At 41.1% G+C, this 25,372-nt stretch overlaps 1 protein-coding gene across 5 annotated transcripts in view; it reads right to left on the bottom strand.

The window, feature by feature from the left end:
- The window catches only part of evla (Enah/Vasp-like a), a 39,322-nt gene that overhangs the window by 1,582 nt on the left and 12,368 nt on the right, over nucleotides 1–25,372 (bottom strand). For 2 of the 5 annotated variants that reach the window (XM_042388202.1, XM_042388200.1), the window contains exons 2-13: nucleotides 14,498–14,666; nucleotides 13,556–13,736; nucleotides 7,767–7,824; nucleotides 7,415–7,476; nucleotides 5,607–6,521; nucleotides 2,217–2,470; nucleotides 2,010–2,125; nucleotides 1,708–1,735; nucleotides 1,494–1,530; nucleotides 1,298–1,358; nucleotides 329–386; nucleotides 142–199 (exon numbers count right to left, since the gene is read on the bottom strand). In XM_042388202.1, the coding sequence (XP_042244136.1) occupies nucleotides 142–199; nucleotides 329–386; nucleotides 1,298–1,358; nucleotides 1,494–1,530; nucleotides 1,708–1,735; nucleotides 2,010–2,125; nucleotides 2,217–2,470; nucleotides 5,607–6,521; nucleotides 7,415–7,476; nucleotides 7,767–7,824; nucleotides 13,556–13,736; nucleotides 14,498–14,666 (1,997 nt within the window). Of the gene's footprint in view, nucleotides 1–141; nucleotides 200–328; nucleotides 387–1,297; nucleotides 1,359–1,493; nucleotides 1,531–1,707; nucleotides 1,736–2,009; nucleotides 2,126–2,216; nucleotides 2,471–5,606; nucleotides 6,522–7,414; nucleotides 7,477–7,766; nucleotides 7,825–11,594; nucleotides 11,839–13,555; nucleotides 13,737–14,497; nucleotides 14,667–25,372 lie in introns of those variants that run through there. The other 3 variants (XM_042388203.1, XM_042388205.1, XM_042388204.1) reach the window with 3 other exon arrangements.

Genomic DNA, 25,372 nt, shown 5'->3' with positions numbered 1-25,372 from the left:
TTAATGATGTCAACAAGCTTTTTGATGTTCGGGTTCAAGTCGAGTGAGATGTAAAAATGAGCGTGTGGGAAAGAATAAAGATTAAACAAGCTTTGCACCACTGGATACTGCAATGACCTTTAAAAGTACTGCATTGCTTACCATTAATGATTTCGTCTTTCACCTTATGCAACTCGCGTACAACCTCGTCCAAAATTTCCTGCGAAACAAGACCTGCTTGTGAGCCTCTTTTCAACAATGCAGGGTGCATAAAATCAACAAAAAAGCGTAAAACCCATAAAACCATGTATGTAATAAAACAAGTAACACAATGGAGAAATAAACCAACCTGTTTCATCCTATCGAATTCTGTGTCTGTTTCACCAGTGCTACCAATGGGTCTCACTCTGCAACACAAAAGGATAAACTGATGAGTATAAAAGCAGCATTAGCAGAGTATAACAGACAACACATTTAAGGGTTATGTGTTGTTAAAAGGTTTTTTTATTTTTATAAAATGTAACCACAGTTCAGACTCTTTCTCTGTCCTAGTTCCTGCAATACAGAGGAGATTTATGCTGAAATCCCTGTGGTTAATAGCCGTTTTCACTGAACTCTGTACAAAGTCCTGAGAATCAGGTGCGGACATTTTCTGGAGTTGCCCTTTCACACATGTAGCACACAGCAGGAGATTGTCCGTGTCAGACACGTTCTCACCTGCTGGAAATGCTCTGTTTGGTTTAGGCGAGGGGTACAGGAGGCAGGACATGATGCAAAAAAATACACTGCGGTTGTAATTCAGCATTTTTAAGCTTTTCATCAAAAATAAAACTGCTTTTATTTTAGGAGAAATCACAGCGATGGCTTCACAGTGGAGCATATAGGCCCAGTCAAAACAATGCAGCTAAGCTGGCCTGCTGTGTTTATCCAGCACCACCCACATATGTAAAATAGTGGCTGTGGATTAGAGGGAAGTTGACAGCTGGAAGTCAAAGACGTCGTATTTGAGTTTATGTTCTGCTTGTTCAACAGTTGTTTGATAATTGCTTGTACTATCTCCCTTACTGCTGGATTTTGTTGCACTTGCGGCAGTGAGCAGTTGTTGCCCACTTGCTCGCTGTGAATTCTGCGAAAAATCCACTACTGTGGACTACACATGGGCTCAATCAGACATTACATGGACTTTGTAGTAGGGAGCTGGCAGGATAAAGTCTGTTTAATGTCTGGTCCAACTGATTCAGACAGTGCATGTGTGAAAGGGGCTTATTTCATATTCAGACCACACTCCCTTCACCCCCTTCCCCTCTTATCTGCAGACCTGGACACCAGTGAGGACTTTTCTGCAGAGTTGGATCGCTCCCATGGCTTCTTCACAGCATCTAATAAGCAGGAGAGAATGAATTATGTTAAGTCAAGCAGTCCCACAAATATAAAGTATTCAAAAGAGAATATATTTTAAAACTTGTAGTTTTATGGAACTAATGCACAATCTAGCAATTCAGGCTGTTCTGTACCTGTTGAGTTCTGCTGCCCCCGACCACCAGAGTCGTCCTACAGGAGAGAGAGAGAGAGAGAGAGAGAGAGAGAGAGAGAGAGAGAAAATAATGATCATTTCAAAATATTCATTCGGCAATAAACTGCAAATGATGCCTCGAGTGATTAACACTAAACAAACAGTGAAGAACTAACATTTGGTCACACAGACAAATATCAAGGCTCAAGACTTACTTCATCAGGTTTCTCTGAGGCTTTCCGTCTATGAGAGAGAGAGAAATTAGGAATGTAAGCAAACAGTATTATACAGTAACATGATTCAGTAACAAGATTGCGATGTGGATAAAATACTGTTTCAAAAGAGCTTATTTCCTTCTTGAGATAATCTTTTACAGCAAGGACGGAGAACCAGGGGGACTAAAATGGAAATACTGGTGTTATATGTTATGAACTGGCTGACAGAACAGGGATTTTCTTTGCATGATTCATTTGGGTGAATGGTAAAGGGTGTGTGTGTGTTTGTGTAGCTGTTTTACCTGCGAGCTAGTAAGGCATTCATCTCCTGCATCAGTCCCTCCCCACCACCACCACTGCCACCACTAGACCGGTTGGAGTCACTTTTGCCACTAGATCCGGGCGGACTGCTTTCATCCTGAAGAACAGAACATAGATCACTTGATTTCCCCATAAAAAGACACCATTAACAGGCTCCAACAATAAACACTTTAACCAGGGAGGCTCACCCTATGAACTTTACGTAGTTTGGCTCCAGCCAATGCTGCAGCCAGTCCTGAGGGTTGGTGCTGGACCCCAGGCGGTCCCCCAGGAGGCCCTCCACCAGTGGGCAGTGGAGGGGGCATGGGTGGGGGCACTGCCATTGGGGGAGGTGGACCCGGCGGTGGCGGTGGAGCTGGAGGACCAGCCATGGGTGGCGGGGCCGCAGCTGGAGGAGGCGCCACAGAAAGCATAGCCGGGTGACCTGCAGAGACAGGGGGGCCTGGGAGGGGCAAAATTAGAGACTGGTTAATGACAGTATCAGCTGACTGACCTTTTTGCCCCTTGGAAGGTTGACTGAACACAGTCCCAGAAATGATAAGCTACACCTATTAACTGCTTAGTGCAAGGCTGCTTGTCTTTGGGAAGGGCTAGTGAAGCAAGTAGAAATGATTGGCGGTGTGATTAAAGGTATTTAAGGTGAAGTGACCTTTGTTGTTTGGTAAACTGGCCTTAAACTGTGGCAGCCATTAGTTTTATTTCATTTCAGTGTGTAAATCAACTTGCAGAGACTTGAAATTAGCTTGCGATAGGTCATCCATCACAGTATTGGCTTATTTTACTATAAAATCATTTTTATTTGGCAAAGTTACATTATCATCTCATGGTAACACAGTTACAAACAAGGACAGTTTTGACTCCAACTCGGTGGTTCAGTAAGTGCTTGTGGGAAACTGAAATATTCAAGGCAAACTGCTTAAGTCTGCATACTTTCTTTTTCACACTGTCTATGTTTGCAACGCAGCTGGAGAAAGTGACAGTGGCAGCAAAATAAAACAATAAAAAACTCCTTGAGTGCATCATCAAGAAGAGCTATCAAAACAGTTACTGCCTGCAACCGCTTTACCATGTGAATGACTGATAAAGAAAAGATAATGGTGACAAAATGTTGAACTCATTAGATTCAAATAGTCAATCTTAAAATGTATATATGTAAAATGTACAGAATGCATTGAATTCATAGCATTATGACAATGATATGTTTCAATTGTGTTGCTTCTGTACTGGATTTGGAATGAAACAATTACTGGATTAAAGGTTGTGCTGACTTTCAGTTTTAATTTGAGCAGTGTGTGACTATGCTTTGGCTTTCAGGGGAGCTCACTTTTTTTTTTTTTTCTTTTTTAAATTGGGGGAGAAATTTGGGGTAAATTTGCGAGTAAGCTTCCTTGTTTTCTTTTTGACATATCTGTGTGCTGACTACAAAACAGAAATGAGTAATGGTGATTCAGAGAAATGCAGAGTAATGCACAGACTGAGTGGGACTAAAAAAGTTTGTTTTTTTCCTGATCTTTGAGATAAAGTGAGTTTATGATGTTATGCTGCCTCGATGGTGACTGCAAAAATAGCATGCATGCCAGTATCTTTATTAAAGTGAGTTAGTGATGAATCATCTTCATGCATGAATCATACATCAATAATAGCCTAATTTTATGCATGATCCATGACGATGCAGATAAAGAAAAATCGAAATGCATGGCAAAAATAGCATACTGTCAATATTTTAGAGACCCCCCAAATTTTCACAAATCATGTTTTCAAGGGAGCTAATGTCTTATTAAGAGGAGCAAAGTTCACCCTGGCTCCCCTGTAGTTCGCACCCTGAATTTGAGGTTGTTTACATCCGTGTCTAATGAACAGTGTTGAAATTGTAGCCCTTTTATGGTACTTGGGACAGAGAGTAATCGCACAGTGAAGGGTAAAGTTAAATGAAATCATCATATTCAAAATTTGTTTGCAGAGCCTTTGCATTTAATAACTGGCTAGAGTCTACAAGCCGCAGACATCAGGACGCATTAGGTACCCTGCCTGGTGATGATCTGCTGTGCCTGTGATGCTACTGTCTTCGCTTTTTTACGCTTTTTGTTTTTTTTTCCTTCTCTCTGGTTTTAAGCAAGTGAAACACCTACTGAAGTCAAGTGACTGACTTGGCCTGTCAAGAATATAGCACTGCTGGGTCATAAAAACTCCTTGGTTGCATTTTTGGTATGTTTAATGTTTAATAAAATTAAATATGCCTGAATTTCATTTAGCTGCTTCAGTTTCAGGGTCCTGGTATTGTGCATGCTGGCTCACTGTCACACTGTCATGATTTACTGTGACACTTATTAGTAACACCTGTGCTTTTCCTTCTATGCATTGTGCAAGTTTATCAATACTTTTTAAGGCGCAGCACAATCACACAGGCGTTTTCAATCACTCTGGCTGATTAGACCTGAAGACAGATTAAAGTTGGGTAGAGCTATCTTGGAAAACATGATGTCACCAAACTCTATGCACTAATAATAATAACAAGGGTGAGCTGTCAGGGCAACAGGGTGAGGGAGATCAGGCACAGGCTGTTCACACCCACACAGACCTGAGGCCCTGTTCACACCTGGCATTAAAATACGTCTTAGGTGATCCGATCACAAGTGGACAGCTCTAAGTACAAGTGTGAATACACCCAAGACGCATTGAGATCCAATCGCTGAGACCACATTTGGAGGTGGTCTGGGCTGCATATGGCCACATTCTTTTAGGGTTAGGGGGGACTGAGCAAATCTCAGGAGAGACTCAGCAGCCAACATTTCTCTGTCTGAGAGCGGCTGAGATTGTCACTAAATGAGAATAGCTGGTCCACCTTAAAGGTCAGTCCACCTTAAGGTCGCCAGCCTCACCATCACACATCCGCTCGCTCCCACCTTAAGGTGGACTGACCTTTAAGGTGGACCAGCTATTCTCATTTAGTGACAATCTCAGCCACCTCTAAACAGAAAACATTGGCTGCTGAGTCTCTCCCGAGTGAGGCCTATTTGGGTCGAAGAGTCAATGCAAAAAACAAAAAAACAAAACAAAACAAAAAAACTGATAAAAATAAAACAATAACAACAATAACGTGCATTTGGTCTTTGCAAACGGTAATGATGTACGTGTTTATTTGCATACAGAGCGGGGAAGTGAGATCTGATCACAAGTGGTCATTCAAGACGCATGTGGACACGCATTTTAATGCCAAGTGTGAACTGACGTACTCAGAGCCGTCCACTTGTGATGAGATCACCCAAGACTAATGCCAGGTGTGAACAGAGCTTAAAGAGGTCTAATCAGGCCAGATAAGTGAAAACAGCTGTGTGGGTGGGGCTATACTGTGCATGTTTTTGTTGCTCATGTTCTTGGTGAGGTGCATTCACTAGAGCTTAAGTCACAACACACTCTTTTACACACATACACACACATACTCACAAACACACACACACATACTCACAAACACACACACGCGCGCGCACACACACACACACACACACACACACACAGTATACACATCTAACATTCCTCTGCTGAGAGAATACCTCCTCCTCTCTCCACCTCATACTTACTGCTGCTGGCCATGGGGGCCTGCTGGGGGATGGGGGAGGGGGTCTTCTTGGGTGAGCCCCCGTCAGACAAGGCAGTGTAAGAGGGGGGCGAGGAGGAGGAGGAGGAAGTGTTGGTGGGGGGCTGGGCCTGCTGGTGGTACACCTGCTGCTGTTGATGCTGGTGCTGCTGTTGCTGTGGGTGGAAGGTGGATGAGTACTGGGGCTGGTGGCTGGGGGCGGGACCTGGGCCAGTCTGACCTATCAGAGGAGGCAGGGGGATGGCCTCGCAGTACTGCGGGGTGAGTGGCAGGTGCTGAGAATGAGGAGAGTAGCAGTCGTCTGGCTGGCCGTTGGAGTGAGAGTGGGGGTACTGGTGGGGGCCTGTCACGGCGCTCGGGTCAAGCGGTGGGGGCTTCATCCTAGCGCTCACGGGTGGGAGGGGGTGAGCCAACGGGAGGACGGGCTGCGGGGGCATACCCTGCCTCACATGCATGGCCATCATAACTGGAGGGGAGGTGGAGGGGGGCAACTGGGCATACATTTGCTGCAAATGAGAGGCGGACCAGGTGCCATGTTTAGGGGGGAGCATGATGTCTTGTTGCTGCTGTTGCTGTTGGAGGTGTAGGTGGCGGGCTGTTGTGGGAGGAGACAGGGGGATCTGACGGACCTGTCGGCCCTGGGTGGTCACTCCTGCCTGGACTGGGGAAAAGGCTGAGGCGAGCGAGGTGGAGAGCTGGGAGGAGAGCTGGGCCTTGTCCCTAGCAGCCCCCACCTCTTTCTCTTGGCAGGGAGAGGAGGAGGCGGAGGAGGGAGGAGAGGAGGAGGCCACGCGAACGTAGGAGGGTGGCAGTGTGCTAGCTCTGTACTGTCTGTACTCGGGAGGAGTGTCTGGGTGGATGGGAGGAGTGGACACTTTATATTGGAGGGTGGAAACGACTGTGACGGGCAGAGAGAGAAAGACAGAGAGAGGAGAGACAGGAAGAAGAGGAGGAGGAGGAGGAGGAGATGCAGACGAAGAGAAGGACGAAAGGAGGGCAACAAACAAAGGAAAACAGAAAAGAGAAAAACGTGAGAAGAATGAAAAGCAACCAACTGAGCAACCAAGCAAGTAAAAGATGAGAAATCAGGAGCAATCCAAAAAACAGAAGCCGATCGCAAATAAGAAAGAATTAAAATATCATAAAAAGAACAAGCAGCAGAATGCAACATGACTGAGCCATGATCAGAAAGCATATGGCATTTCCCCCCAACAGTAGCTGGAAGAAAAGAGATGGCAGTAGGGCATGTTGCAGGGACGGGCAGGGGTACTGATATCACCACTGATAGGGACAAAGGGGGATGTTTAAGTCTGTAATGTGTATTTAAGGGGCAGACTTGAACATTTATATATGTGTATGGATAAAAAAGCATAAGGGTATACAGACTGGGGAGCAGTGGTTGAAACTAAAGTGGGAACACAAACCACACGGGGAGAGCCTTTTTACCTCTAGAAACCTGCTGTATCAGGGTCTGGAATCTCTGGTATTTATCAATGATGAAACAACCTGTTTGCTTTAGGAAAGTAAAGCGTGCTTTGCCTGACCCAACGCTGATAACTTCCCTTCATTTAAAAAGACAAAGCAAAGCAAATATCCATTTGCCCCCGCGGCAATGTTGCTTATTGACAATTGGAGTCTTCTCTCAGGTTTTTTCATTGGCAGCTTTGTCTAAAATTTTTGTTTAGCTATGCAGCCTTCAATTCAATTTGGTCTCCGGAGCAGCATGTGTGTGTGTGAGAGAGAATGTGTGTGTTTGTGTGTGTGTGTATAGCCGGGTGTGGGTGTGTTTACCTGATCCTGACGTTCGTCGCTCCCTCTCCTTGTGTGCCTGCATCTGATGTTGCTCCATCATCCTATGAATCGCAAAGATGTCCCTGCTCTTTAACACCGGTTTTCAATCAGCCTGTCTTCATATATCAAGACTAATGTATAGCTTGACTGTCTTTCTGTTTATAACATTATTATTCCTGGTTAACAAAACATTAAAAAGTTGTTCTTAAATTAAGATCTGAAGGGGTTTCTAGGGATTACTCTGCACTGAAGAGTAACATGGGGCTTTGTTCTGTATTTCTATCTAAAAAGTCTTGTTCCGTTGTCTGCTTTACTGTGCAAACTTCACATATGTACTTGTTAGAAAACGTACCTCCTCTGTGCCTCATTTTCCTCTGAGGAGGGCCCGTTTTGGCGCTGGACAACTGGACCTGAAAGACACAAAGCGGGGTGAAAAAAAACAGATCAGCTACATGTGAACAGAAAACAGTATGAATCTTTTTGATATTTTCAGTGCTGAAACTATTAGTCCATTAGACAATCAGTCAATCAACAGAAAATGTTTAAGATAATCATTAATCGTTTAGGTCGTTTATCAAGCCAATGTCTGCTGGTTCAAGCTTCACAGATGTGATTTTCTTCCGCTTTTCTCTGTTTTAAATCATTGACAATTGAATATCTTTGGGTGTGGAGATTTACAAACAGTGGAAGTCATTAGTTATAGTCCTAAATAATTCCATTATAATCTGCCTCAGCTCTGACTATTAGCTTTTTCTGCAGGATACACCATTAGAAACATATAAAGCATATACAATTTAAGAGCACCACAGAGGGAGAAACATGACTGAATGACACAACATCATAAATAACACACCAATTTTTGACAAGTGGTTAGTTAGTGCTATAAATTGTGTCTCTCAACCTTCCGTCTCTTATATTTCCTCCTCTCCCTCTCTTCATTCCTTCCCTATTTTTTCTGTTAAACCGGCTCTTTCACTTCTTATTTGTATTTACTCTCTTCCCCCTTCCTGCCTCTTTCTTGTTCCTCTGGTTTTTCTTTTTGTCACCTCTGGCTCTACTTCCCTTCTTCTTTCTTCTCATACTCTCTCTTTGCTTCCCTTTTTCTATTCTACCTCTTCCTGCAGCGTCGTCCTTCACTGAAAAGACCATTAAGCAACTTTTGTTTGATACATACGGTATTTAACAGCATTAGCAGCTTTTTCACTCTGCATTTATTACCTCTTAGCTTTCTATTGCACCTTTACTGTTGAAATGGGTGGTCGTCTTGTGCAAGAGGCACAAGACGACCACCTTACCGTCTTACTCTTGTTTTCTTTTTCAATCCGAATGAAAAAAATGTGAAAAAACGTTCAGTCGTAAAACGCGTGAGCCGTCAAGTTTTAATGAATCTTATATCAAACAGTAGTGAGTGTTTACTGAAGGAACAAACCACAGCAGGCATCATGTGAGGTTCTGTGACTTTGCCCCCGAGAGCCGACAAGCTGTTTATACTGTTCATAATGTAGTTTGCTCAACATGTTGCCAACCACAGAAAACTGTAAATCACAGTAGAAAAGGATCTAAGAGAGCAGAATAAACAGAGATTGAATATCAGAGGGAAATATCATGTAAATACGAACCAAATCAAACCATATTGAACAAAAGCTACTAGACTTAAGAGTAGAAAATAGCTGGGAGTGGTGAGCCATAAAATAAAAGGTAATGACAGTGTTTCAGTCACTATGTCAACGATGTTTAATGAATGAAGTTACGTCAGCACAGGCTCTCTCTTAACAGCTGGTGCTTAATGTTGAATAATCAACATCAGCCACATGATCATCTCAGTTTAGCGCCGTGCTTGTTGACCAACTACAGTCAGACCCCCCCCCTCCCTTCTGAGTGACGGAGTTAGAGCCTCAATCTGGGGCAGCTATTAACAGGGAGCATCAGCAGGGAAAGCACTTATCACATATCACCAGAATACCGGTCATTAAACTTCAACGCCCACCGTGACACCAAGAACACCCGCGGGTGATATTTCCGTTCGCTGGGTCTGGAGCATGGGGGGGGTGGTAGGCGGAGCGATGGGGTCAGTCAACATGAGACAGACCTGTGTCTGATTCAGCACAGTCTGATTTTATCTACATGTGATTTATTTAAAACACTAAATTGTTAGGTTGCTTTTTTAACCAAATTAAAATCACACTTTTCATTTCAGTCTTTTTTATTTTTACATTTATTGTAATTTTGTATCAAATGTGTCATTTTCACATAAGGTGCTACAAGAGCTTTCCAGTAATGTCTTATGCACTTTTTTTTGGCTATAATATGACACAGGCTCCTTTTGCCTCAAACTCTAAATTATTAAACTAAATATTTACTTCATATAATACATTATGTAGAGGATAATGTGTGCTGTTATGACTGTAAAATCTTCTGAGACAAATTTCTAATTTTGGGCTAATTCACTTAACTTTTGCATCAAAACCTTATTGTGTATGAGGTGTTTTTTATTGTAATTAGGCAGTAACTGAATAAAAGCAGGTTTCACTTGCTGATAATGACAAATTCGACCTGGTTGGTGAATGTATTTTGTTTGGTGTTACAATAACGAGTCACACAGACGAAAGAAGCGATGCCCGGAGGATGTCTGTGTTTCCCTCGCTCTCTGACACTCCCCTGAACTCTGCTTGTTAGCTCATAGTAATTATCTGCTCTGCTGGCAAAGCTGCGCATTAAATTGAGCAAATATTCTGAGGGTTAAAAGCAAACTCGCCCTCTGCAAGAAGAGAGGACGCATAAATGATAACGGTTTGCTTTGATTGAGCTTGACTAAACATAATAGCAAAGCACTGCTGATCTAGAATAAGCTTCCAGATGACAAAGAATGAGATGTTGAGAAGAAGGCGACTGATGACAGCGTGACACTCAGTTCTTCGTGATATTTTTTTTGTACTAGCAGCCATATTTACTTGCAGAGACATAAATCTCTGAGAAATGATTCAAGAATATCAAGATACAAATACAACAAAAACATTACATGCTGCATGCAGCTGACTCTGTGGTCCACCTGCCAAAAACCACATTAATTTTTTTGTTAGATCAGACTTAAGGGATTCACTCTTCAAACATATAACCTGCAAGTCTTTCTATTAACACTTCACACCCCATCTGCATTTTATTAATAGGGAAGATGTGAAGGAGGCAATTATCACCCTGTGTTGCATGTGTATCCATGCGTATGGGTACATGCGGGTGTGTGTGTGTGTGTTTGTCTACTGCTGACATGACGTGTGGTATATGCCTCTGGCTGTTGTCATGGTGAAGGGTCAAAGAAGAACAGGAAGCCCCGGGGAAAAGAGGGCCTGATCAGACTTGTAGGCATTTTATGGAACCTCAAGAGATTGATGTGGGTGTGTGTGAATGTGAGTCATCTTATCGTGATCAAGAAAAATCAATTATTCCTCCCTCATGTACTTTGATCTTCTTTCTTTAGACAAATGCAAGAGGACACAATTAAAAGATGATGAATTACTAACAACACTGACAGATGGACACAATCACTTTGTCGCCCTCTCTTAAAAGTCTCTTCTGATTTTGACTCTTCTGAATGCTCTGCAGATCTCTGGTGTTGTAATAACCCTTTTGATTCTCTTAGTTTTCCCCAAATCATTCTTAAACCAGTTTAGGATTTCTTGTCTCAGTTACTGAAGAACAAATTTCCATAAATTCATTAGAGATTGGTGAATCTCCTGGTCCGGACAGATACAGTGTTGAGTTCTTCAAAGCATTTTCGGGCTCTATTTCCTTTATCCTGGCAGACATGTACAATGAATCCTTTAAAAAGGGTTAACTACCCCCAACATTATCAGAAGCCACTATTTGGGCAATAATTCTCTTCTTCAATATACTAGTTAGTTCTTATTCTCATGTCTCCCTCTAACTCTGTTTGAAGCGGGTGGGAGATAAAAAAAACAAAACAAAACACATCATATTTACTGTGTCATTTCCAGAAATTACTGATATGCAATGCTACAATCGAAATGTTTAGTATGTTAGCAACATAATGCACAGCTACTTACACAACCAAACAAATGGTCTCTTTATCATAGTGAGAAAATGGCTGATGCTCAACTTCCTTCCATCTGGTAAGCAGTCCTTTGCCATGGAGAGCATGCATGGCTAGTGGCACAACACTTACTGAGGGTGATGATGGTTGAAGAAACTCGTCTGAGCACACCAGGTGAAATCTCTGGAGTCAGCATGGTGACACTTTCCCTGCCTACCATTTATATTTCCACAGGCTACTTAGGATTAGTGCCGTATGATAGTAGACCAAGACTTCTTTCAACAAGAAACTCTGTAAACAACATGTTGAAGGTAGCGAGGAAGTGTTTCCCATGAACAGAGACGCTTTTGCTTTGCATGACGAGGGCCATGATCCAACATCCAAACGCACCCAAAAAAAGGAGCTCTGCCATGTGAGCTCAGCAGGGAACGACATTACGGCTCCTTATGTGATATTTTAGCCACCAATAGGAGGGTCACAAGGGTGGGATGACACCACAGTTAAACACTCAGAGATATTCTGTCTTGGTCTCTTTTACACATACACACACACACACACACACACACACACACACACACACACACACACACACACACACACACACACACACACGCAGCTTATAAGTAGCTCGTAACCAGAGCTGGTCAGAGGCTATTTAGTAAATGAAGAGTAGGCTTGAGTTTGGCTTCAGGTGCAGATCAGGGTTCCACAAAAAAAACATGTATCACTGTCACAAAATCACTGTCCATGTATGAAAACCCTGAAAACATAGTTACTTATTACAATATACAATATATCTTTAATATTGCAGCTTCCCCTTTAAACAGGCCTGTTATGTTATACATCCAATATCAATGGAAAGTAATACAACAATAGGTTTAAATTGGGATAATAAAACAGATCTGCAGTCAGAAACCTCCTGTCCCTGATACTGTTCCTGTCAGGTTGGCTGTGAGGAGTGTAGCTGCAGTAAACCTTATGAACCAGCAGAGGGTAGTACAGCTCAGTTAAGCAGCTACACTTGAAACGCTTTGAACATCCCAGTGTATTAATAATGTAGACAATGATGCTCAGTGTAGCCGAGACCTTCAGTATAACAAGTCATTTAAATGTGTCCATAGTCTATATTCATCTCCTTCAACATGGTTAAGTGGCCTATATACATTCAGTTTGACAGAGGAGGGTTTAACAGGATGTGATGAGAGAGAAGAGTTGAAAAGAATCTAATGGGGGTGACTATTGTTAAGAATACTAAATAATATGCTGCCCAGAACAGAAGAATCAGCGTATTTACTCTGCAATTAATTCAAAATGAGGTTGAAGTCAGTAAGGTACACCCTGATTTGCCCAGTCAGGTATATATTACAGCCACAAATCATGTGTTTTTGTTTTGTTGACTTGAACATGTCTGTGAGTCTGGGATGGCTGCTGGACTGGTAATATTTCAGATTTTAGTAATTCTTTTGGTTATTTATTGTACATTGTTCTCTTTTTGCACAAAGGGGACACTTTGTTATACTTATCTATTCTCTCTGTAAAACTTAAAAGCTGAAAAAAAAACAGTGTGTTCTGACTTTGCACTTTAGGAAACCACGTTTGTGTACGTGTACTTTCTAGTCTCCTGTAATGCTTGAAGGGAAATCCTAAACTAACCTTAAAGTTAAAAAATAGTGTGATATACTGTATATTGATTACCTGGATGAAATATTGTACTATAATACTGTAGGTACTTAAATCAAACTGAAAAACATTCAAAACTATGCAGATAATTTGATTGTGGTTACTTGACATCTGAGAACAATAATAGACTTATGGTAAAAGACAGTTATTTGTATTTGACCTGAAGTCCATTTAAGGTTCCACATGAGCAGGTCTCCAACACCAGCAAAAGATTCAAAAACTTCCATTTCTCTATGGAGATGAGCCATTTAATCTCACCCACACATTCAGAAAATATTTTAGAATAATTTTTCCTGCCACGAAGTCAAATGCAAATCTGGATCTCAGACTGAACTGTATAATAGGGTGGAGTAAACAGTGCATTAAATGACAAAATGATGCATTTATACTATTAATTTATTATGAATCCCTACCTCCACTGTCAGGTGAGCTGAGGACATTGAGGGCAAACAGCATGGCGTTGGAGAAGGTGGTTGCCTCCTCCTTACTGGCAAAGTTCAGCCCGTAGACCTGGCGAGCATCACGCCACTGATGGAAGGTCGGAGTGGCCTGATTGTATTTCAGACCCTTCACTATAGAGTAGTTGATCACCACCTTCAATGGAAGACAGAAGTTATAAATTGAAATGTTAAGTAGGTCTGATGTGCTTAAAGATCAAAAAAAATGGATGATGTGTGTTATGTTTGTAGTGTGAATAGCTGACACAATTGTTGGTTGAATTGTTGGCGTACTTCAGTAGTAAGTTTTTGAGGGAGCAGATAGAGAGTCTTACTCAATTTCCCACCCACATTAAACATTTAATACCAGGGTTTCTGTTGTCCAATGCACGATTTTTCTTTCAACTGCCTTAATCATGAACTTAAGCATCCTGTTTTGTGGTCAATCAAAGACTCCATGACTTTGCACATGTAACATTCATTCAAGTAATCCACCACAGAACAGCAAGAGTCACCAATTTCTGCATTGAAAAACGCCTAAAGAAGTGAGAGTGCAATGCAACCTCAAGAAATGTTGCATTATGAGTAAAGCCACAAATATTTAATTGAGAAAAAGCTTACAATGAATCTACTTGCACAAGTCATTATGGGATATGTAGGAAAACACTAACTGAAGAAGAAAGATGAGATGAGTCTGTTTGAGCAAAAGTGGATACATCAAACAATAAACACAAAATTAACACAAAATAAATCTTGGCATGTTATGAACATGTATCTGGGATGGACTTTTTTTAAATTTGAAGAAAATATCAGGTCCATATACGCTGACATGACTACTGACTGCTGGCATTAAACTGAATCAGCATTACAGACTTTCATTGCAGTGTGTGGTGCTGATTGCTTCCTTGCGTCTCTCACCTGCTGGTCCTGCAGTTTGACGCCCACCACTCTGAAGGTGTTGTTGGCAGTATTGTGGTAGATGTTGATGCGGCTGAAGCCCTGCTGCCCAGGCTTGATAGGCACCCACTTCTTACTGGCATCGTCATAGACCATCACTGAGGCCCGTGCCTGGCAGATACTCTGTTCACTGGAGGAAGAAGAGAGAAAACACGAGAAGAGTCCATTTAAAAATCATAATATTAATCTGTTGACAGTGGAGACACAAGATCCAGTGAATTTATTTACACATAAAGGATTTCTTTCATCTGTCTTCCTGCCTATATTTATAAGAGAAGCAGGAATTACAGGTACAGCTTTTAACAAACATACTGATCATTTTGTTTTCATCAGCAACAACAAAATATCCAAGTCTTGGCCACAGAAGATGCACAGAGGTAGTAGTGTGCACACCCAGTGCTGTATTTAGGCCAGGTTCTGGATAATAGATTGAAGAAAGGCACCACTCTGACATACTCTGGCCCAAATTTCAAATCCATCAGAAACCCAAAGTTTAAATTTTAATGGCTGGTAAATACCTAGTAGATAAATAACAATGCTTTATTTACTGGTTTGTAATTTGCTAATGATTTTGTAATAGTTTCCTAGGAAGTTACCTGGAAAGACCTACATCATTTATTATTTATAGGTTATTTTTTCAGGCTGGGAGTTGAACTGTGGACTCTGCAGTTATGTGGTATTAACCATTAGGCCACCAGGGCGCCCCAGAACTACATAATTTGACATTGATTACAGCAAATACAAGCATTTCATTGAATGAAAAGCCTGCACATCATGACAAAGAAGTTCTAATAATAGGCACAGTGAGGAGGGGCTCGGCCTGAAATATTTTCTACATAAGTCATGGTGTGCAGACTTCTCGGCTTTTAAGTTCTAGTACCCGAGCATTTCATAAATAAGAGAGTTGAGCACAAATCTACATTAAATTAAATGGAAAGATCCATCTAAACCCATTAGCTCCGTTTAATACTATTAGAAACTTTATTATTCACATGTGTTGAATTGCACGCATGCTTGATTGTTAATTCACTGTAACTCTGACTGGGAGTGTACTAACTAAGCACGTGTCCATTTTCACTATGATTACTACCAAATTAAGTTGTTCTTTTCAGGAAACGTGTTCGGTCTATCTTTGAATGTCGACAGAAAACTTCAGTCTCATGTCTTTCAAAAAGAGCAATAAAAGAAGCCTTTTATAGGAAATTAAGTTGAGCAATAAACGCTAATGGAACATAAAATAACCTTTAAGTGGGGCTGGAGATCTGCTTTCCATATAGTAGAGAATATTCAATTATAGAGGTGCTGCACTGTGCTTTTAATCCTCATACTGAACAGTGCAAATGTGACGGTGGTAAATAAAACACAACCAGGGAAACATAATTACTGTATGATTATCTGGTTAGCTGACGGGAGCCACACCTTTCTTCACGTTACCACATCAGGAATAACACACTGCCACTGTAGTTTATGCTTGTGTGTACTGAGGGGAGGGTGGGTTGCCATTTTAAAATGCTATAAAACAAGACGACTGAAAACCTCAAACTAAATCTGAACCTCGGAAAATTCCCCCTTTCCCCTGTGGCCTTTACTGTGGTGTGGAGACGAAATGCTCAGAGGCATCAGCGCAGGAGGGTGTGTGTGATGTGTCTGGTAATGATACAGTGTGTTAAACACACAAGTGTTTGATCAGCAAACATACCGCTAATTCATTAAGAAAAGACAAATTTGGCACCCGACTTATGTGTTTTAGCCCCATCACAAATCATATCACAAAATTACCATTTTCAGGACATAAAACTGCATAGATACCACATAGAGCTTGAGTTTCTATAAGTTTATAAAGAGCCACATGTGTAATGTGTGACTACTGTCATGATCTTAGCACCATATGTGCCTGAAGGTGGGAGAATAGCCTCAGTATAGAAATACACACAGCAGCAGGTGGAGAGGTGATGTGAACTCTCTGCTTGCAAAGCCTGTGAAGTGACTAAATGCTTCTCTAATTTTCACTTTCATCACCTCAGGGACCTGTTCTCTCCGGCAGTCAGACTCTAGAGTTTCTCACATTAGCAGTCTGAAGGTGCCAGGGCCACAAAAAGCAGAGGTGCATTATTGACATGCTCACTGACTGTCAAGGCAATTTAGTGCTTTAATCTCATCAATAGTGTCTATAAAATGAAATAAAATAAAATATAACATAAATTCAATTACTGCAGCAGCAAAAGTGAGCAGGTTTACTTCTGACGATTATCCTATTGATTATTTAGTCAATGAAATGCCAGAAAGTTCAGCATCCCAGAGCCCAAAGTAACATATTCAAAACGCAAAGATATTTAATTTACTATCATATATGACAAAGAAAAGCAAAAAATCGTCACATTTGAAAAGCTGGATCCAGCTAATGTTTGCCATTTTTGCTTAAAAAGAGATAGAAACAATTCATTACTTATCAGAGAGTTGCTGATTCATTTTCCTTCAATCGACTGATAAATTGACTTACTGTTGCATCTTTAAAATTCAATTCACAATTTCATATAACCTGTTACAGTTTTCTTGTGATTTGCTACATTTTCAATAAGGCAAAGGTATTAGAAAAAACAAAGGCAGCGCTTTACAGTACAAAAAAGGCAGAAATGCCAACAAAAACAATCGATATCTCCTCAGCTCACCTACAACAGCAATGCATTGTTTAACTGATTGTTCCATTCACTGGACTACTGAATAGAGACTGAAGTAAATGAGATAATATGGTGTAATATTACACCCTTAGCAATTAACTACAATTGCACAAACAATAAAATTGGCAAAAATAATCACAACGAGGAGGGAGAAATGTGAATAAGCAGATGTGCGTGAGGGCCTCCACATAGCAGTTATGAGGGGCTATCAGGGACTTGTTTCCAAAGCCCAGAGGACACCAGTAACATTCAAATGCCAACACATGACCCCCCCACAACCTTACGTTCAATGTGCCGCTCTGCAGGAGGAAGACAGCATGACACCTAAGAGACCCCCCCCCCCCCTCCCCCCCAGATCCATATAATGTGGTCCCTCTCAGCCGGCTTCCTCTCACTTTCCTGCTGTCATCTGCTCTCCGGTTCCCCTGCGGTCATCTGAACGGCCTCAAATAACTCAGCAGTGATGAGATCGCAGCACTTTTACTGGCTTCACTCAAATGCTGCATCCTCATATTCTTCAATAAATAGCTTTTAAAGTCAGACAAGGTTCTGGGGGTGACATAAATATCCAGCAGATAAGAAGAATTGATAATAATTGAGTTAATTTTGGATTAATTTCCCCAAAATTCACATTATGAATAAGACATTTTAAATGTTCTAAATGCTACAAAATAATCTATCAATCAGATGGCTGGATGTCAACATATATTAATTTCTAAAACTATTCTCATCTTAAGCTCTGCATAAAAGAGCCTATTTGACACACAACAGCTGTAAACAGATGTTTATTTCCGTGCAACAATATTGGAAAGTCTTAGTATAAACCGCACAGCACATCATGTAGTTCCTATGGAGGAAGCCTTTAAAGCTCACTTGACAGATGGATTTCAGCAGCAACTCCCACGAATACAACCACCCTCCCTCTGTCAAATATCCATCACTCCCCACTGCACAACTGTTGTCGAGTTAAACAGCAGCCATATTATACCGAAGCTATCAAAAGACAATTTATTCAAGACAAAGCCTCTAAACACACAGACGCGGTTTATTGTTAAATCACAGAAATCAAAGAGAGTTTAAAGTCAGAAGACATGAATGTAGATGCTGATGGCTGGAGAATGGTTACACAATAACCTCCCTCCATAAAGGGACTGACAGGAACTTCCAAACCAAACAGGAAACACATTTGTCATGAACACAAGCAGAAGTTCCTCAAATACAAATAGCAAGGAATGTAAAATTCAATAAATCACTCAAGATAAAATCTAAAATCCTGTTCACACTTAACCTCAAGCAAACGTTGTCCTCCTTCTCATACATAAAGTAGAAAATAGTAATCAATTTCATCACTAATAAGCCAGGCTGGAGGTTATAGATTATGGATTTAAGCCCCCTTCCCCTAAGATTGAGGAGAAGCTCCCCTTCTAAATGAAAAACCACAAGGTACAACTACAGACCTCATGTTTCCTACAACCCTAAATAAGTTTTACAGACTCTCTAATCACGTAACAGACACTTGTCTCCACTTCAGAGACCCGACAGACCACCAGAGTCTCACTGGGAAATGAGGAGGGAGGTGGCTGCATCACTGTGATGGATCTTCTTACAAAAACAAGCCCTATTTCTGGAGCAGTTTGGGCCAGAGGGATGGAGCGCCTCCAGCTTGATGCTGACGGTTTCAGTTCTCTTCAAGCAGTCAGAAATAAAGAGGCGTCTCGACTATTCCTTCTTTATGTACGTTGCTCAATCAACACATCATGAGATTTAAAGCTTTTTAAAAAAAAGAAGAGGAACAGGCGGAGAAAGAGGATGATGATCTGGCTGAGAGACTTTCTGTTCATTAGTTTCTTTGATTTCACGAGCTGTCGTGCTAATCTAGACCATCGCAGAGCAGCTCAGCTAATTTCAGTGAAACAAAGACTTCTCACCACTTCTGACAGCGTGCTAAATGGTTCTGTGTGTAATCTATTTACTGAGGGTGGTGGACTCTCTAGGTCACATGCAAAATAGGGGACAAGGCACAATAGGGCACATGACAGCTGCTTAACATCACAGCTGCTTCTACCACAAAAAAAACGGAAAAACAAAACAATCGAGAAGCCCAATTTGCTCACTTCAGCTTTGAAAAGGGTGATTGAGTGGAGAGATGACAGAGAGGAGATGGCAAAACAAACAGAGTGACTACAGTGTGTGTTTGTGATGAAGGGAGGACAGGCGATATGGTATAATCTGAAAAAGGTCAACCATTGCTGAAAATCACAATCCATGACATTAAAATAACAGGATGAATCAACCTGATGTTCAGAGAACAACTGAAGGTCAAGTTGAAGGACTAGAAAACTTTATTTTAGAATTTATATGAATCATAAATAATATACTATGTGGCCAATTTAACAAACCCAAATTCTATACTTCTATATTGGCTCTTCTGCTGCTGCTACAAGACTGTGTGCTCCAGATGATAACTGATACGCAATCTACAGTCTAGAGTCTACAGCCATGCTAGCTGCTCTGTGAGGTTGTACTTAGGCACAGTGGTGCTTTGAGCTAAATGCTAATGTCAGCATGCTAACATGCTGATGTTAAGAGGGTGTAATGTTTACCATGTTTGTCATAGCTTACTAGCATGCTAAAATATGCTAATTAACACCACCACAAAACATAGCTGATGCTAATGGCAACATCATTAGTTTTGCAGGTATTTGATCATTAACAAAAGTATCAGATAAAATCGTTTTTAGAGCTGATAATGACCCTTGAGGAAAAGTTGAGGGATCAAAGTTTAGAAAATTTCATCCTGAAGGTGACATGGACGTCTGAACCAAAATTTCCATCAAATATCTAACAAGTCATTTCACTTAAAACCACAAATGTCAACCTGATGGTGGCACAAGAGGAAAAGTCAGGGGGTCCCCAAAGTAATTAGGAGGCTTCTCTGAAGACCATGAATGTGTATATTTCATGGCAACCCATCAACCCCATAGTTGTTGAGATATTTCAGTCTGGACCGAAGGCGTGAACTGACCAACCAACACTGTCATGCCTAGAGCTATGCTGCTAACATGGCTAGAAAACAAGAGAATGTCAGTGGGTAACGTTCAAAAGTTCACTCCTGCTCTGTACAGGTGACTAAAGCTGTTTTTATAAATGTGCAGAATGCTTTTATGAACTACAGCAGACTGAACATTTGGACAGTTTTCCATTCCTGGACACTCCAATCCTCTGAAGGTTTAAGCCTGCTGGTCTTTTTTCTCTTGTGTATTTGATAGACTACATCTTTAAAAATGCATAAGTCCTTCCCCACTACCAGCTTATGAATAAAAAAAGAAATACACTTCCAACACATTCACAGACTAATGAAGCAAGTACATATTTTCAGACTATCTGTATCCCAAAATGCATTTCTTATTAGTTGTCCATATATTTATATTTCTACATGGAAAACACATGTATTTTTGATTTTTCTTTTTAAGTTCCAGTCTTCTTCTTTCCTGGAAAAAAGGATCAACCTGACAGTTTTGGCAAACAGCTCCTGTCTGCATTTCATCTTGTTTTTGCTGGACTATGCAGATTTCTCAGTGGAGGACAAATAATATTCACCTCAAAAGACAGGCTGAGAAGAGTGAGAAGCAAAGAAAAAGAGAAGAAGTAAAGAGCAGGCAGAGAGAAAGAGATGAAAAGACAGCAGAGAGAAAAACAAGAGCAGAGAGGATATGAAGGCTTCTGCAACACTGAGCACTTCCTCATGTCAAATAAGCCTCATAGGCGAGTGGTGAAAAGGAGGCCACGTTCCCAGGCTTTTGAATTAAGCAAAGCACTTCCCTGCACACATGGTTAGACATATGTGCCCCCCCCCCCCTCCCCTCCACACATATCCTACAGTATACATACACACTTTGAGTGTGTTTTCCCTCCCAGATCAATACATTAGAAGAACTCTCAGTGCTGAAAGAAATGATGCCTGAACTTGATCCTGTCCAGAAAATAATACTGTACAAATGATAGGTTGAATGTGCATACTAGATGTCATGTTTATGTGAGATTGGGCAGTTTCATGATTAGATGTCTGGACGTATTTGGGCCGGGAAAGTGATTCCTTGGCATACCGAGAGAGTGAGTTGGGGTGGCAGGATGTCCTCTCTGGGTAGCACCCGAGGGCAGAGCTTCTGTTATCATGGCAATTAGCTTTTGTTGCCGGGGTAATTGTTTCGTCCTGCTGGCTCACAGTGGAAGGCACCCGAACAGACCCGAACAAATGATGAGTCATTCAACACAGCCCTGCACAGCCCGGCTCATGACAGCAGTTCAGTTTGTTTCTGTGATGAAAACGAAATGTCCTAAAAAAACATGTTGGCTATCTGAGCTTCAAAGAGGTGTGCTGTCAGCAAAGGTCTATTCATGTGGAATCACAAAAACAAGGCTTGTCACAGGTATGAGAGTCATTAATCTGTGATAGTTCAGTTTTTGGAGGATTTGCCATCCTAGAAGTTTTCTAAAATGGTGAAATTAGCCTTGTGTGGCTTAATTATAGCTGGGTTTATGTTGTCAAACAGCAGCGCCACTCAAATGTACTCAAATACTTTTTCCAAAAATCGACGGAAAAATGGATTGCCACTTCTATATTCTATTTTTAAAGTGTTTTTAGGCATTTAAAGGATTGGGTCACAATTTTTTCAATTCTGTCTTAAAACTGCAGCCAAAACAAGGACTACAGACTGTGGATTTTATCCCCCATCACTTACACTGAAAATGCATTATGAAGGGATCTTTTGCTGGTCAGTATGAAGATGAGGATTAATTACAGGGAGAAAATCCTGTTTCAGTGTTCATCTTAGGACCTGATCATTGTTTTAACACAGACTTGAAAAACTGTGAACCTATCCTTTGAAATGGGAAGATGGGAAACAACATGCAATAAAGGTACCCAGCTGGAATCGAAGATGTTGCGGTTCAGGGTCTCCAACTTAAACCTGTAGACCACCAGGGTGCCCTACCGCTTCTGTGTTCTTAAAAGTCGATAACTTCTCTACTATCAAAGATTTAACATATTCAGCGTCCAATCCATTCCCAGCGTGTATTTTGTATTACTTCTGATGACTATTAACTACGAATGAATGCTGAGATGAGAACAAAGTATTAAACCCTCAGTGTTGGAGAGGCTGCTTTTTCCAACCACAACTGCTACTTGATCCCATAGACATCCAGGAACTGAGCTAAACTAAGCTAATCTCACCGATCATCATACAAACTACATCCAGAAACTGGAAAGACGCATCCATGAGTTCCTCGGACTCTGGATCATAGTAGAAAAAATATCTCAGTGACCTCAAAACCAAACGTGTGTCTTTAGAGGCATCACCTGCATTTACATGTTAGGTTAATGAACGCAAACAGAAAATCCAAATGAGTAATTTTCTCATTTGTCACATCACATACACAGATTAAGAATCCACCCAAATTGTTTGCTGTATCTTAGAGGTGCAGCCGTCGATCTTCACAGCTGGTGACAGCTTCATTTAACTGAATTAATCAATTAATTTCATGCTAATTAACTAGCTTGAAAAAAATCATAACCTTGTTTACAATAAAAGCCAGCTGAGGGAGACAACAGCATCCAGAGAGGCCTCCTGTGCAGCAGGAGAGATAATTACACAGTTTTATGCATCCCTGGTCGCTACTGTAGCTAATAGAGACATACAGTCAGTGTCAGGGAGAGCTGACTCAGTCCGGGGGATGCTTGGTAAATAAAAAATGCCATCCTCAGGTAGGCAATATTTATCTCAGCAGAGGAATATGCTGCAACTCATATATCTCACTGTCATGGGTGGAGGGAGACTCAAAATTATGTCTGTGCAAACCGATCTTCTAAATTATCCATCCTGTTTGTGCTCATGCTGGACAGAAGAGATGCAAACACACCCAATAACCCAACAGACGACTGCGAAATGTAACGTATCACACAGTCAGAGATTCAAGTACAATTTCCACTCTAAACCTCGTCTTGTTGAGGCTCCACAGTATGTTGTGATGTCCTGCCTCTCTTTTCTCAAACAGGAACAGAAATACATAATTATACACCCACGCACAGTATATTATGGTGCCCATACAGTACATGTACGTACGCCCAAAATAACGGTCACAGATATTTTTAGTGAAAGGCCAGCTTAGGGCAACAAAAACACACACACACACACACAAACACTTACACATTGGTTACTGTGTATGGATTCAGTTAGTCGTCTGTTATTATTATGCTCACCATGAGGATTACAGCCTCTAGGGTTCACAAGGTTTCTGGGGCCACCGCCTGTGTATAGCATGGGTGGGGGTGTATACATTTACCGTATGGATGTTTGGGTGGGTGTTGAGGTGTAGTTGACAGAAGGAAGAGGTCTGTCTGACTGGCTGGATTAGAGACAGAGCCTGACAGGCAGATCATTACCTCACTGCAGTCTTAAATCTAAATTAACCAGGACTTAACTCTCGTACAAGACCTCTAATCTGCTCCATGGGGAAAGTACTGTTCACAGGCACAAGGAGGGAAAGAGGCCTGCGGGAACTAAAAACAGCACAAGCACACTTTGTTACTGAGAATCAGTGTGAAGCCTGGTCATTTGTAAGTGAGCAAACGACACACAGTTAGCTTGTTTAAAGTCGAGATGAAATGCCTTTTTCCAACTTTTAAAGATCACATCCCCAGTTATATTCTGCACCTATTTGCCAATATATGCCAAAAAATACAAAAAAATCCACTCTTATGAAAATATGAAAATCCAATCATGTTTTTCTCTTGTAAAACACAATATGATGTGTGTTTACGTAGGATTGGACCAAACCATTTCAACCAATAATATCACGACATCCACCCATTAATCAATCTTCAAATACCTCCAAACGTTACGTCTCACCTGTCTATCCTGTTTCACTGGAAAATACGTCACAATGTGGAAGTTAGATACTTTTGAAATGCCGTTTCATCTGGATTTTAAAAGAAAGAGCGACATATAAGATAGATGCCAGATTTCAGGGATTGCAGTAATGTGATTTAACACTGCTGCCAAACTATATGTAACACAGTAAATAAAGCTAAACAAGAGTCACTTAATGTCCTTCTGAGTTATTATTAAAGTACTTTTACTTGTATCTACATCTAGCTTACATTTTCCCTGTCATTTTGTCATGCATGTTGAATTCAATTTGGTGATATTTAGCTTAAAATAGCAGATGGCCCTGCTTATAGGATGCCCAACTAGGGAATTCAAGTGAAAAATAATGTAAGATGTTTTTGTTAACTTTTTGTTAATTTTAAAATTGAGTGTTTAAGGGACTCTAAATCTGTTGACACTTTCAAACGAAAGACACCTCTTTTCACCACTGGTTTCTCCTGAAGTGCTTTTACCCAATGGTTGTGTAACTTGTCTTATCCTGTTGTTTTACCATAAATTTATCCTATGCTATGCTAAGCTAAGCTAAGCATTAGCTAAGCTAAACTGGTTAGGTTAGCATAGCCTAGCGTAAAGACTGGAAACAGGGGGAAACAGCTGGCTTCTGTCAGAGGGTATCAAAAATTTGTCTGCCAGCACCTCTACAGCTCTCTAATTTACATGTTATATTTCATTTATTTAACCTAGAAAACACTATGAGTAAAAACAACAAATCACTGTTTTATGAGAGTTATATTCCAGACTATTTCTTGGCCAGGACCATCTGCCAGGCAACCAGCGGAGACTCCACTAAGTTACTGGTCCCAGCCAAGAAATAGCCTGGCACATAAGCCCCCGTAAAATGGCAAATTGTCGTTTTCACACTTCGATTTTGCCTGTTTCCAGACTTCATGCTAAGCTAAGGTAACTGGCTGTTGGCTCCAGCTACATATTTACTGTAGAGACATGAGGCTGGCTTTTCTTTCTTTTGGCGATCTGGAGACAGTTTTACACGCTTTTATCACCTCAGATCTTGACTCTTATGTGGGACTCAGTCAGTCCTCCCTGTCTTGTCTGCAAGTGGTTCAAAATGCAGCAGCAAGACTCCTCACTAGCGCCAAGAAAAGAGACCATATTACCTCTGTACTGGCCTCCCTCCACTGGTAACCAGTGAAATACAAAATTGATTTCAATATTCTTTTGTTTGTCAAAGCTATGAATGGTTTGTCACCAGC

Source organism: Thunnus maccoyii, chromosome 16, assembly GCF_910596095.1.
Source record: "Thunnus maccoyii chromosome 16, fThuMac1.1, whole genome shotgun sequence".
In the NCBI taxonomy this organism is placed as follows: domain Eukaryota; kingdom Metazoa; phylum Chordata; class Actinopteri; order Scombriformes; family Scombridae; genus Thunnus; species Thunnus maccoyii.
This window is presented reverse-complemented; position numbering and strand designations above follow the sequence as displayed.